The sequence below is a fragment of the Chaetodon trifascialis genome, chromosome 2 (genome assembly GCF_039877785.1).
Source record: "Chaetodon trifascialis isolate fChaTrf1 chromosome 2, fChaTrf1.hap1, whole genome shotgun sequence".
Lineage (NCBI taxonomy): Eukaryota > Metazoa > Chordata > Actinopteri > Chaetodontiformes > Chaetodontidae > Chaetodon > Chaetodon trifascialis.
The window spans coordinates 13,147,407-13,160,630 of NC_092057.1; the positions used below are offsets into that span (position 1 = coordinate 13,147,407).

Below are 13,224 nucleotides of genomic sequence, written 5' to 3' on the forward strand. Positions count from 1 at the left end.
AAAGCATGCACTACACGCTGGAAATCAGTCACATCAGGGCTTGCAGTCTTTCATGAGTGCATATGAAAACACAGGGATTATTAGGACAAAATCACCTGCAGAGTACAGTGTTCAAGCAGCACATTTTGTTTCTGTTATTGTGAAGCAGCTGTAATTTTTCTGGTTAAAAGATGGCAGAGTGACTCTAGCCGACAGAGTGCACTTACTGATGTAGTCTAATGCTGTCTAATTAGGGCCTGAGCCTGTGTCTTCCTTTTCTGTTGCTGATGGATTTACTCTCCATGCAAATCCCCTCAGGATGAGATAACTGGGGTGGAAGCAGTGTTTTTACTTAGACATCAGTACTATAAAACTAAATGAAGTCTCCATCTGCCGTCTGAACAAAAGATGATGTATTCTTTTGATGAATTAGTGTTATAATGGATCTATGTATACATTAAGATACATTTGGAGGTATAGAGCACAAAGACATCACTATACACTTGATACATAGCCAGCTGTATCTTTCCTTGCAATACGATTTTCTGCCAGGCATCACTTCGGATAAAGACCGGTAGATGGCAGAAGCCGGCGAGTCCAGCATCTATAGTACCAGAAATTAAGTCTAAGAAGAAGACATCAACAACAGCGAAGCAGTTTGGGTAATGCTGTCTTTTAACAATCTGTGTCTTTAAAGCTAAGCGGAAAAAGGACTATATATCCCATGTGCCTTCACCACAGTCGGTTTGTCGTGACGCGCAAAAGTGGAAGCAGAGGGTGAGATTGTGTTGGCTTTTAGTCTCTGGAGTATGTGAGAAGTATTGTTTTGACACGGAAATGTTGCTTAAACAACAGATTTCAACAGTTACGTGTACCAGTTACCGCCAACGCTGGTGTTTTACCTGCTATTTGTATCGTTAACGTACATTACAACTAGTGTAGTAACGTAAACCGTTGTATGTAATATCAGCGTAAATGGACTTTGGCTGTTGGCTTCAAATGTAACAGCAAAATTAGAAGTTAGGCTAACGTTACAGTATGTTCCGTCTACGGTAACGTAAATGCCATAAAGTGCGGCTACATTGATTGAATGCAACGTCAAACTTGCGTTTATTGTACGCGACAGTCTATTCGTCTTTCCTCAGGATGACTACAGTACTTTATACGCAGTTACCAGGTCATTAGAAAGAAAGCTAGCCAGCTAAAACTAATGATAAGTTAGCCTACACTAATTTACTAGCTACTGTGCTACAATAGCTCTGCGGTTTGTAGTTTAGTGTTCAACTTCATAACTGTTAGCGATTTTGGAGGCTTCAGTTAATTCAGCTTTATTTATATTGTGCCAATTCTCAATCTGAAGTTGTCTCAGGACACTGCAAGTCGAGCAGGTCAGGATTTTACTCATAATCCATAATGATAGGCTCTGCTGCATCACCTCTTCTTTTACCAACATGAGCTGATGTCACCAGCTGATGTCATTTTGAAAGTGGAATGTTTTCTCATTCTTGCTTGATGTACAATTTCAGCTGCTCAAGTCAGGACTTCAGGCAGGCCGGTTTAGCACCCAGACCATTTTTAATATGGAGCATGCTGTTGTAATACGTGCACAATGTGGTTTTGCATTGTCTTGCTAAAATAAGCAAGGCCTTCCCTGAAAAAGACATAGTCTACTCTATCTGTTTATATGTGGTTTTCTCTTTGCATGGTAGAGTTTCACCTTGCATTTGTGGATGCTGTCATGTCCACTACAGAACTGTGTTTTCAGTGCAGTGCCGTCTGAGACCTGAAGATCACGCCAATCCAATATTGTTTTTTTCGGCCTTGTTTATCACATACAGACATTTCTTCAGATTCTCTTAATCTTTTAATGACTCTGTACCGTAGACAATGAAATCCCCAAATCCTTTGTAATTTTATGCTGAGAAATATAATTCTTTCACACTTTGCCAGCACCATCTGTCACATACTGATGAACTCCTCCCCATTTTTGATTCAGAAAGGCTCAACCTCTCTGGGATGCTCTTTTTATACATAATTATGTTACTAACATGTTTCCAGTTAAGTCCAGTTGAATGCCCTGAAGCTTCCAGTTAAGATAATTCATTGTGAGACGTTCCACCAGGTGTGAAAGAACTGAACCGAAATAAAAGTTTAAGACTAGATTTTAAAAGGCCGTCTGTCTGTCTGTCCTTATTCAGATTCAAAGTAACAAATAGCTGCTAACAAAGAGTAACAAAGACATCTTGAGGCAGTTGAGTTTTTCAGGGACGGTGATTTAAAATCTATTTGATGTGCACAAGACACGAGATAGAAAATAACGGTACATTGATATTATCAGTGGGACATTGTTTCACATTGAAACCGTGGTTAATAAACCACTAAATTGTTCAGTTTTCAACAGCCTGCTATACCATCTCAGCCAGCATATATGTCTAATTCTTTGTCTTTCTATGCCGTGTATTCTCTGACAAAAACAGCAAGTGATGGAGTTTCCTGAAGATTTCAACCAGCTTGAGCTTCTGAATACACATGGACACCTGATCCCCCGAGGGGCCAGCAGCCTGTGGACTGGAAGCAAGGACGAGGAGGAAGAGGTGGAAGAGGAGGAGGGGGACCACAGTGAGGAGTGGTATCTCGAAAAAGAAGAAGCTCTCAAAGACAGCCCAAAAGAGCTCGTTCTGTGGGCAGCGGAAAACAATCGCGTAAGTGATTTATTTGTACTGGCGCCGCCCTCAGAACTCGGAAACGTTACCCGTGTTGCTCCAGTAGCAGTAAGAAGGGGTTAAATTGGGCTTGAGGAGCCTCAGATGACTGCTGCAGGATCAAAACCATGCAGTCATTTTAAGTAGACTTCCTGTTCTCTGTCCACATTGTCATTGTCTTTCCCACCTTGTCTCTTCAAAATCTGAAATAACCTAAAAGCAATTCCAGTACTGAAATTTTATAAAAAAGATTCAGCACAATATTTTTGTGACCAGCTGGAATAAACACAGTCAGCAGTCCGTCTAACTTGTAGAGAGAGATGCAGTGCTTCCCAGAGGTTCTCCCACACGTCATATGTGGAATATTATGAGCTGAGAGTGCTGCACCTTAAATATCTAAAGGCGTCACATTACGACTGTCGAGCTGATTGTGAATATAATCCGGGCTGATCGCACCAAGTTGGACTTGGTCAGTAGTTGTCTGGGTGTTGACAGTCGGCAGATAAAATCATATAATGTGTGATATTTAAAGATCCTAATCTTAAGTCTACAGATCCAGATGCTGCCAGACGTTCTCATAGACCTTTTTAAAAAACATGTTTGATATTTGTGACATGATATGAGTGGCCAGTCGTGATATTTGTGTCTTGTCTGAGGGAGAAATTTACCTGTAAATAAGCAGCTTTACCTGACAAAGTTCATTCACCTCTAATTCCCTCTGTTGGCTATACAGACCACTGTGTCCACGCCTGTCCATTCAGGATCTCACACAAACAGTACTTTCCCCAACTTGTTTTTTTAGTACACATTGAGCTGCGAATAAACAGGACAAGCTGCTGGTTGCTGCTGTCCATGTTTGTTTTGATGTTGTCTGCTGGAGGGTTGAAGTTTGATTGCAATATGAAGGTCATATTAGAAGTATGGAGCGTGGAATATGAAGTTAAGCCTACACCCTTCTAAAAAAAATCCCAGTTTAGCCCCTTGGCAGTAATGATCTGAGAAAAGCAAAGATGTCTCTTCATTTTTTCACCTGTTGTTTTCTGCTCTGTAATAGCCTCACTGCAGGGCTTCTAGTTTCACCTTATTTAAACAGACATCTTTTGAAATTATTTTCCACCTGGTATCAAAACAATCCTTTTTCAGTACTTTTTATCAGAAGCCAAACTTCTCAAAGGAAAACCAAGTCTAACTTTCTGATTAAAATCAGTTACTGTCTGATCAACAAATGAGTAAACACCATTAAGAGTCTGACCAGAAATCCAACACTGACTTTTGAAAGATGATGAAAAGCATTCATGTTTAATACCCCTGCCCGAACCAAGACTTGACTTTTCCACTAATTAGCAGATGTACCAATCAGCATAAAATGACATGCAATTAAAATTTTTTTCTCTGCTGTCATGCAGATAACAGCACTTAGACCCCTCTCCTGTTGTTCCCACTACGGCTCATATTCCTGAGCATCATCAGCACCTGTCAGCAGCTTTGTCTTTTCTCTCTCCTCTCACTTCTCCTGGTTTTTCTTGCAAATTGCGCCACCTGTCACTGACTGGACATTTGTTGAATTCCTGTCCGTTACCGTGGGTGTTTTAAAATGCAGAGTTCAGTTTTTAAGCAGTGGTTCGCTGATTTGTCACTTCTGTTGGTCAATGGAAAGCATGAAAACACATCACTGATGCTGCATAAACGAAGGAGCTTTTAATAGTGCTAACCACTGAGCTGCCATGTCAGGCAAGAAGTTGATCTGCATCTAAATTGATTGTTGAAAAAAAATCAAGAAGAAGAGCTTAGTTCACCAGCATAAGTAGCTGATTTTAATTGAGGCAGAATATTTATTTGGCATGCAGTTGGTGAGCAATTACTGATCACTTGAGCAGAGCAAATGATTACAGCAATTAGGCCTTTCACCTTTTAGTGCCGTGGCAGTTTTTTGTCAAAGAGCCAAGTGAAATGATTGCAGTTAATATTTGAACATGTAATTTTTAAGCATGTTAAGACACCCACCATGTGTAATTTACTTTATTTATTAAACTTAAGTGCTACACAGGAGCAGTTAATGTCAAATGGCTTCAGTTATTAATCGCGGTGTTTGTCTTTGGATGCACAGTAACTCCCTCGCCAAAGCCCTCACCCCAACAAGCGTTCTCCAAAGCTGTTTTGAGCACATTAATTGCAAGCAATAATTTAATACTGTCTGTAACTTGGATGTTGTTTGTGTGTCTTCCTTTTGATATAATCATTTTATTACGTTTGATGAAGAACCGTTAGAGCCTAATAAATGTGTATGTGAGGGACTGGCTGCTATGAATGCTGATTAGGAATAAAGTACACACCGTTGCTCCATGAAGTGGGATTTACACAGTGAACTATTTGCTATATGTTAGAGGATTAATTGTATTATAACAAATGTTGCTGAACAGACTGATCTACTGTGGGTGGGCGAGCGAGCTCATTGCTCTCCAGCTAATCATGCAAACAGACGAAATGCATGCAAATGAAGGAAAAGTCGTCAAATTGACAACACGTGTGCCACAAATACTCACAGCACGACCAAATACACCTACGCTGTGTTTACTAGGAGACACTGGGTTGTCTTGCTGCTAAATGGAAATTGTTGTGGATTGGAAGATTAAAAACTCCAACCTGCTTCAGCTTGATCGGGCTCCAGAGGAACTGTGGGATGCAACAAGGTCATATTTAAACTCCCTGTGTGTAATGTGGACAATATGATGTATGACATGATGAGATAAACATAAAGGGCATCTTTTGTTAAGTGTAGTTGTGTTTATTGATGCCTGCCCACTTTTTTTCTTTTCGTTTTGTTTGCTTTAGAGCACTGCAGAGCACTTTTTGTTTGTCATTTGTGTACATACTGTGCAAATACGTACTGTGTGTGCTTAATGTCCAGTCTATAAAATAAAAGGAAATATTTTAAATACCCCCCCCCCAAAAAAACACAACTAAACCAAATGCATGAGTCAATGAGTCAAAATGAAAGTTTTTCATTGATTCAGATATTATTGCAGATGTCTTGAGTTAACCTTGCCTGAGCCGTTCGCGTCATATTAGCCTCCCAATTGAAATAATCTGATGAACTTAATTATGAAAAGTTCCGCCAATGTTATGTTTCATTAACTTCAAAAGTTACAAACCATGGCAACAGCAAGCACGCCCCAGCCCGGTTCATCACTTTTTTGAATCCTTGGAAAAGGGGTCATCTGCTGCTTGCGGCAAGTAACACCATCAAAGCACCACCTTCATGCAGCAGACTGTAGGAGAGGAAAGCCAGGTGGTTTAAAAAAAAAAATATATATATATATATATATACTATAATGAACATGCTGAAGTGGTTAAATGAAACATGAATGATTTAATCAGACGTCCTCTTTTGTATTCTTTCAGTTGTTCAGGTTGTCTTTTTGAAGGTTGGTTCTTCTCGTGTTGAAAAATCTAAATTACATCTACAGTCTTGTCTGCAAACAGTCTGTGGTGTCTATTTATTTCTGCGAGTTTATGTCAGTATGTGCTTGGCAATTATTTCTGGTGCAGTGACTTTGCATTTAGATTGATTTAAGCCTCACGGTAGTGTCCTCCAAATAGATAGCTGTTCTACTGTTTTGTATAATTCAGATAGGATAAATTGAACTCAAGGAAGTCATGTAATTGGAGCTTTTACATAGTGCGTCTGTAATTCTCATGAGGTGTTATGACAGGGTAGCTGCATCTTCTCAACAGATGTGCTCTTAGCTGGCCGTGTCACGACCCAAAACAGTTGGGACTCTGTAAAACATAAAACCAAAATGCAAACATTGGCAGGTAACTGTGTTTACTGACAGCAGTTTTCCAAAGTGTTCCTGAACCCATGCAGTAATATCCTTTCTACAATCATGTGTTCACGAAGTGGTGAACCTCGCTCCATCCTCGCTTGTGAATGACTGAGCCTTTCCAGGATGCCCCTTTCAGACCCGATCATGATACTATCACCTGTTACCAATTAGCCTGTTTACCTGTGGAATGTTCCAAACAGGTGTTTTTGGAGCATTCCAACTCTTTCCCAGACCCCGTTTACACCTAGGGAAAACGCATATGTTTTCATGCGTTTTGGCCTCTCGTTTACACGCAAATGGATCATTTTTAAAAACTCCGGCCAAAGTAGAGATGTTGTATGACAACATACAACTGAATACTTAACGTCATGTGAGCGACCTGTGTTTATACGCCCATGCGCCCATAGGTTTGGCATAGTTATGATGCGCTCGAAGGCGTATTTATCTGGGTTCATGTAAACGACAACATTTTTGAAAACGATGTTGTGTGCACGATGTTATTTTTGAAAACGGAGGGGCCAAAATATCCGTTTTCCAAAATACCCTGCTACGTGTAAACGTAGGGCCAGTCTTTAGTTGCTCCTGTCCCAACTTGTTTGAAACGTGCTGCTGAATCCAATTCAGAATGAGCATACTTTTACAAAAATCAATTCAATTGAGTACATGTCAAAAAGGATTAATAAGTTAGCACATTCAGTTTTATTCATGTTTTACACAGTGTCACAGCTTTTCGGGAATCAGAGTTGCAATTGAAAGAAACTCGCAAAAACTTGCAGTACAAATATGTTAAAAGTATTTCCTCCCTCCATGAAGAAAGGCTTATTTTGAACCTGCATCATTTACATTCTCTTAGAGTCTTATCTTCTGTTGGTGCTGTGCTGCCTTATGGTGCATCAGCGTCACAACCTGATGATATACATAACCGCCCTCTGCGGCCAGTCTAAATATGTGTTACATGCTCGCTGCGTGCATGTAGATGCTCAGGTGTGTGCTGGAGGGCAGCGCTCCACTTGACCATGCCACTCGTTCTGTAGTGGCAAAGGTGGGAAAATCCAATTAAATGAAGTGCAGGCCTCAAGAGGCTGCAGGTATGAAGCTTCAGCTGATGATCAAACAGTAGCAGGTGGCATAGATGCTGCTGTAAACATTTATTTCATCTTTTCAAACAGGGGATGTCTGGGAAGTTGAAAGACTTTGCCATATATATATGAGCCAGGTCAACTGAAAGATGCCACATGTGCCTTTTGGAAAATTTTGGATCCAGTGTTTCGAGATTGAGCCATGGGGACTGAAATTCAGGGTCTCTCTTTTTCATTTTCACTCTCTGGTGTATCAATTTTGACCAGCTTTAAAAATCTGTCTCTTGCAAGTCTAACTTCATGGAATTGCAATGCTAAATTGCTGGAGTACCCCTTAAAGTGTTGGCAGACGAAGCGGAGCCCCTTTTTTCATTTGGGTTAAGCAAAAACGAGCCCCTGCCAACTCAGTGTTCATTAGTCTGTACTGTTGCCCGCAATGTCGGTCCACGGGCTGTTTTGCTGATTTGCTCAGTTGATATTATGGCAAATAATTGCCCTACGGCACCACGGATGGCCAAAAATTCTCAGGGTACATTTGCTTGTTCTGAGTTTCAGGACAGAACATTCCTGCTATGTGATTGGAGGCTTAGACTGTGCAGAATGTCAGCAAATATCTCCCAATCCATTCTTCCTCAAAGCTGCATTAATGTAAGTGAAGGGAAATGGCAGTAGAGTCTGAGGAGTGCCACTTCACGAATGCATCATGAGAAAAACCCACAAGAGGAAGAGATGAGAAGTTACTGTGCTTTGTGATGAATAAGCCATAGCACAATACACAATAAGTACACGCTGCTTTGTGAAAAAGGCTTTAATGGCTGGGCTTCATGCTGAAGCTCTGTGTCTTTTTTTATGATAGTCCTTGGAAGAGAATACTGGCATTTGCTTTGGCAGTGTTTTTGTTCTTCACTGCAGGCTTCATACAGATGCAGATGTATGAAGATGCTTTAAAGTTCTTATTTATGTATTTACACAGGATAAGCACGACTGAATGATGGCAAAGATTCCCAGAATAGATAGAGATAGACTTCCTCAAGTCCGACGTGTCTCATAAGACTATTATTTAGTAGTTTCCTGAACTTCAGCATCTCTGTGGTTGTCTTTCAGCTGTCAACAGTCCACAAGTTGTTAAGTGTTGATCCCTTGCTGGTGCACTGCTGCGATGACGACGGTTACACTCCGCTGCACCGCGCAGCATACAGCGGCCACGTTGATGCGGTTTCTGCTTTGCTCGCCGCTGGGTCAAAGGTTAACCCTCGCACCATCGACGGCTGGACGCCCCTTCACAGCGCCTGCCGCTGGAGCCGTGTCAGGGTGGCGAGTCTCCTCCTGCAACATGGAGCCGAACTGAACGCCCAGACCAACGGTGGCCTCACGGCACTACACCTGGCTGCTTCCCACACCAGCTCCCTAAAAACGGACTCCGCTCACACTCTAGAGCTTCTCCTCTCTCAGCGACACCTGAAGCCGGGGCTCCGCAGCAGCAGCGGGGAGACGGCCAGTGAGGTGGCCCGACGCAGTGGCCCACATCACTTCCTGTTTGAGATGGCGGAAGACTGTGTCAACGTGGTGCCAATGTTGTGAATGAAAGCTCAGGTGCACACAAATTCTCACATTTACCTTTTTACCCGTTGCAAGTGCAATAAACAGCAGCTCCATGAAACTGTTTTGCAGATGTTGTACACAGAAAAGACGTAAACATGAAAATTGTACAAGCTGCCATTCATTACATGAACTTGTATTTATAACATGAGCAGAATGTGAATATGCCCCCCCACACACAGTCAGAGATGCTGGGTGTCACTATGGTGGTGATCAACTTTCTTTGACAGCCCAGGCTTTCTTCATCAGGCTCTGTGCACATTCCCATTAAACGGTGCATGTGTTGCATCGAGTGAATGTACAGAACGTGTGTCGCCTACTTCACTCAAAAGGAACAGGACATTGTGATGGAGGGCCATGAAGACTATAAAAGACTATTGGCTAAAGACTAAAGGCAAGAGAGGAATGACGGCAGAAAACGGCTAATCATCGAATTTCACTAGTTAATATACAGTATGTGTTTTACCACTCAATGTATTCTCAGTGCCTCCCATTTATTTATAGGTTGACAGCTGAACATTTAAAAGATCTTGAGCTATAAACTTGATACAGTGCATTTAGGTCTGCCTCAGTTCCACTGTGAAGGATAATCACTTCAGTTTTTAGGCAAATTTAAGTGAAATCCATTTTTACTGATTGAATATTACTCGCGATAAATATCAGCAGACTAATCAATTTTTTTTATCAGTGTTCTAATTAGCTGCAACACCATCAGTGTAAATTGGACTTGGCAGTGATGCATCACCATCGCCAACTGAATCCATGCAGGTTCCCCTGGCAAGAAACCACAGCACAATGCAGAGAATTCAAATCACTCCCATATCCTCATTTTCCTGAATATTATCAGGAAAAGGATAGGTAAAAGGGTGGTGCTTGATATTGCCAAAATAAAACCAAAACTGAACAACAACCCCTCTGGAGAAGATTAGGTGTGCAGCATAAGTTACCATGGTGATCAGGCAGGGTTAAAGGAGAGCCACCCTCATGAATTGAAAACTCCTTAAGGTCAACAAACCTCATCCACGCAGTGGTGTCCCAGTGCTCCCCTCTTCAGTTCAAGTCCATGGTCTCAAGACAGTGCATGTTTTCTATTAAAGCTTCATAATAACTGAATGGCGTATATTTGGAATAATATTCCCTTTACATCCTGTATCTTTTTTTTTTTGAAAAACGAGCACACTTGTTTCTCTCATCATATTCACAATAAACTATGAGTTAAACTCAGACGATACTTCAGTTGTGTAGAGAGGAAGTGTGTGTGTGTGTGTTTGGTAGGTACAGTTTGTCCAGAACTTATTTTGAATAAGAATCTTTTTCATATAAAATGATGGAAAAAGGGGGCAGCATGGTGGCGCAGCAGGTAGTGTGCGTGCCTCACAGCAATGTTGCCGGTACGATCCCCAGGCGGGGCCTTTCTGTGCGAAGCTTGCATGTCCTTCCGGTACTTTGGGTACTCCGGCTTCCTCCCACATGCTCATTAGGTTAATTGGTGACAAAAACTGCCCCTAAGTGTGAGTGTGAGTGTGAATGGTTGTTTGTCTTGTCTGTTGCCCTGCGATCGACTGGCGACCGGTCCAGGGTGTACCCCACCTCTCACCCGTTGACAGCTGGGATAGGCTCCTGCACCCCTGCAACCCCGAAAGGGATACACGGTATAGAAAATGGATGGATGGATGATGGAAAAAATGAATAAAGACCTCCCTGCCTGCAGGGAGCCTCTGCCCTGTGGGGGAGTTTCATGCAATTTTTTTTTTTTCTCAGAGTTAATGCCAAAGACTGATTTGCAGGAAGCCCCTGCTGTGCAGCCATAGGCTTCCTTTATGTAATGCCATTTCATTGTATTTATGAAGTGAAGTTACGGGCACCCCGCCAGCTCACCTGGTGGAGACTGTACCACCTATCAAGAGATCTGACAGCCCTGACATCTGACAGATCTAAGGGCCTCGTGGGGCCTGCTCCATGATCCAAGAAAGTTCTGGTTTGTTTCTAGGAGAAAGGAATTTGTACCAAGATGTGACTTTGCAAGTGAGGACCGACTCAAAAGCTCATGAATGAGGGCTGATTAACTCTGTGTACTGTCATAGGACATTGTCTCTGTTTCCTCATAATTAGTGCAAAAATGACATCATCCTGTCCAGAAAACGTCCTGTAGGTGTAAATGTGGGAGCAAGTTATAGGACTTGTGAAGTAAGATGTTACCATAAACAGATAATGAACTCTTAAAGTGGGATTCAGGTATTATTAGACCATCTTATATTGTTTAGGCTTGTTGTCACTTTGTAATTTTTGCTTATTTCATTAATAAATAGAGTGTGTGGCTTTGCTAACATGGACAAGTGACTGCTGATTAAAGTTTTAGTGTTAAGTAAAAGTGAAATGTTTTATATAGAGAGGAAATTTCCGCTTAATTTGCTTTATCCCTTTCAGTTTATACTGATTGTTTATTCAGAGAGGAAAGCCAGCCTGCAGGTGGAAGACCCCGGGCTCATACAGAGGAAACTCTGTTTTTGGATGAATTTCAACTTTGACTATGGCGTCTTGACCTATCTAGCAATTGAATTAGCAGTTTATTCCATCTTTTAGCACCATCTAACATCTTGATTAATGTGATGAGAGTGGCTGCACAAAGTAAATTCAAACATAGAAATATAAGAGATGATTCAGTCACTCCAGGCCAAGAGGGGAGCCTTCAAGTCTTGACCAGTTTCAGGCATCACGGCCTGGAGATGGGAGAATTGTTCCCAGCTCATTGAATACACTCTCCACGTACACTGACAGAAAAGACAGACATTTATTCTCCTCAACATACACAAGCTTCAAATGCTTCAGTGAACATGTTACAAGCTGTTGATTTGTCTTACTTCAATTTTCCTCCCTCCGTACTCTGACCGAGTAAATGAGCGTTTAATGGTTGGCATCACACATACTGTGATAACACATAGCTGACTTTTATGTGTGGTGCACATCCATGACGAGTCCCCAGTGTCCCTCTGCTGCTTTCTGTACTTATGTGTGTGTGAGTGGGCTCTTTTTTTCCCTCTGTCTTTGTGAGAACCAATCTGACTTGAACCCTGCGAGTGAGGACATTTTTTTCCCAATTGAGGGCTTCAACTCAGCCTGGGGTTGGATGTAATGTAGGTTTAAGATGAGACTTTACTTATCCCACACTGGGGAAATTCACTTGTCACAGTGGCAGAATATAAAGAAAAGAAAAGAAAAAAAAAAGATTTAACATTCTCATAACATTTCGTTAACCTCACATGTAATGAAATGTTTTGAGAGGACTCTGCTGGAGCACCTGAGGTCACAGGTCAGTGCCTTTCAGGTCCCACTTCAGTTTGCATATAGGGAGGGCGTAGGTACAGATGATGCACTCCTTTACTTGTTGGACAGGGTGCACAGTCATTTAGAGCTGATTGCTGCATCTGTGAGAATAATGTTTTTTGATTTTTCTAGTGTTTTTAATACTCTACAGCCACACATTTTAGCTAAAAAGCTTTCTGTTTTAATCTTAAATCCCAGTCTTAGGCCCAGTCTAGACTATTTTTTCTTAGGAAACTGAGGTCATTTGATATGGGCAGGCCTATTTAAAACATATTTTATCATGGAATACTGGAAAGTGTCCTTTTTTATGCTGTTGTGTGTTGGGGTGGTAGCCTAACTGTTGAGGACAGGAACAGGCTGAACAAACTCATAAGGAAGGCAGGCTCCATCATTGGCTCATGCCCAAGTTCTGTAGAGGAAATAGTAGAAAAGAGGGTGATGAGGAAGATGAGGAGTGTGTTGTCAAGGGATGACCATCCTTTGCATAGCATCTTCGCTATGAGTGGTAGGAGTCAAAGGCTCCTCCAACCCAAATGCTCCACTGAGAGATTTAGAAGGTCCTTTGTTCCCACAGCAATCAGACTCTATAAGAGCTGTTGACTATTTTATGATGTTGTTATTTATGTTTTGGTTTTGCTGTGATTACTGTGTCCTGTCAGTGTCTATGTGGTACACCTGTTTGTGTGTTGCTGTAGTGTATGTTGTACTTATCTA

At 41.6% G+C, this 13,224-nt stretch overlaps 1 protein-coding gene across 3 annotated transcripts; it reads left to right on the forward strand.

The window, feature by feature from the left end:
- The first annotated feature begins 662 nt into the window (after positions 1–662).
- On the forward strand, positions 663–11,514 carry ankrd49 (ankyrin repeat domain 49). Of its 3 annotated transcripts, none has more exons than XM_070981456.1 (3): positions 663–756; positions 2,457–2,681; positions 8,692–11,514. In XM_070981456.1, exons 2-3 carry the CDS (start codon positions 2,463–2,465, stop codon positions 9,166–9,168), a joined length of 696 nt encoding a protein of 231 aa, XP_070837557.1. In that variant the 5' UTR covers positions 663–756; positions 2,457–2,462; the 3' UTR covers positions 9,169–11,514. The 3 variants fall into 3 exon arrangements, with proteins under 3 accessions (XP_070837557.1, XP_070837549.1, XP_070837567.1); XM_070981448.1 differs by having other exon boundaries at positions 746–843; XM_070981466.1 differs by lacking the exon at positions 663–756 and adding an exon at positions 757–790.
- Positions 11,515–13,224: the final 1,710 nt, after the last annotated feature.

Excerpts from the sequence above, each read along its gene's own strand:
- ankrd49 (XM_070981448.1), top strand. The coding sequence starts at position 817 with ATGTTGCTTAAACAACAGATTTCAACA. Across the intron at positions 844-2,456 it reads TTAAACAACAGATTTCAACA|CAAGTGATGGAGTTTCCTGA; the intron begins GTTACGTGTACC and ends TGACAAAAACAG. Across the intron at positions 2,682-8,691 it reads GGGCAGCGGAAAACAATCGC|CTGTCAACAGTCCACAAGTT; the intron begins GTAAGTGATTTA and ends GTTGTCTTTCAG.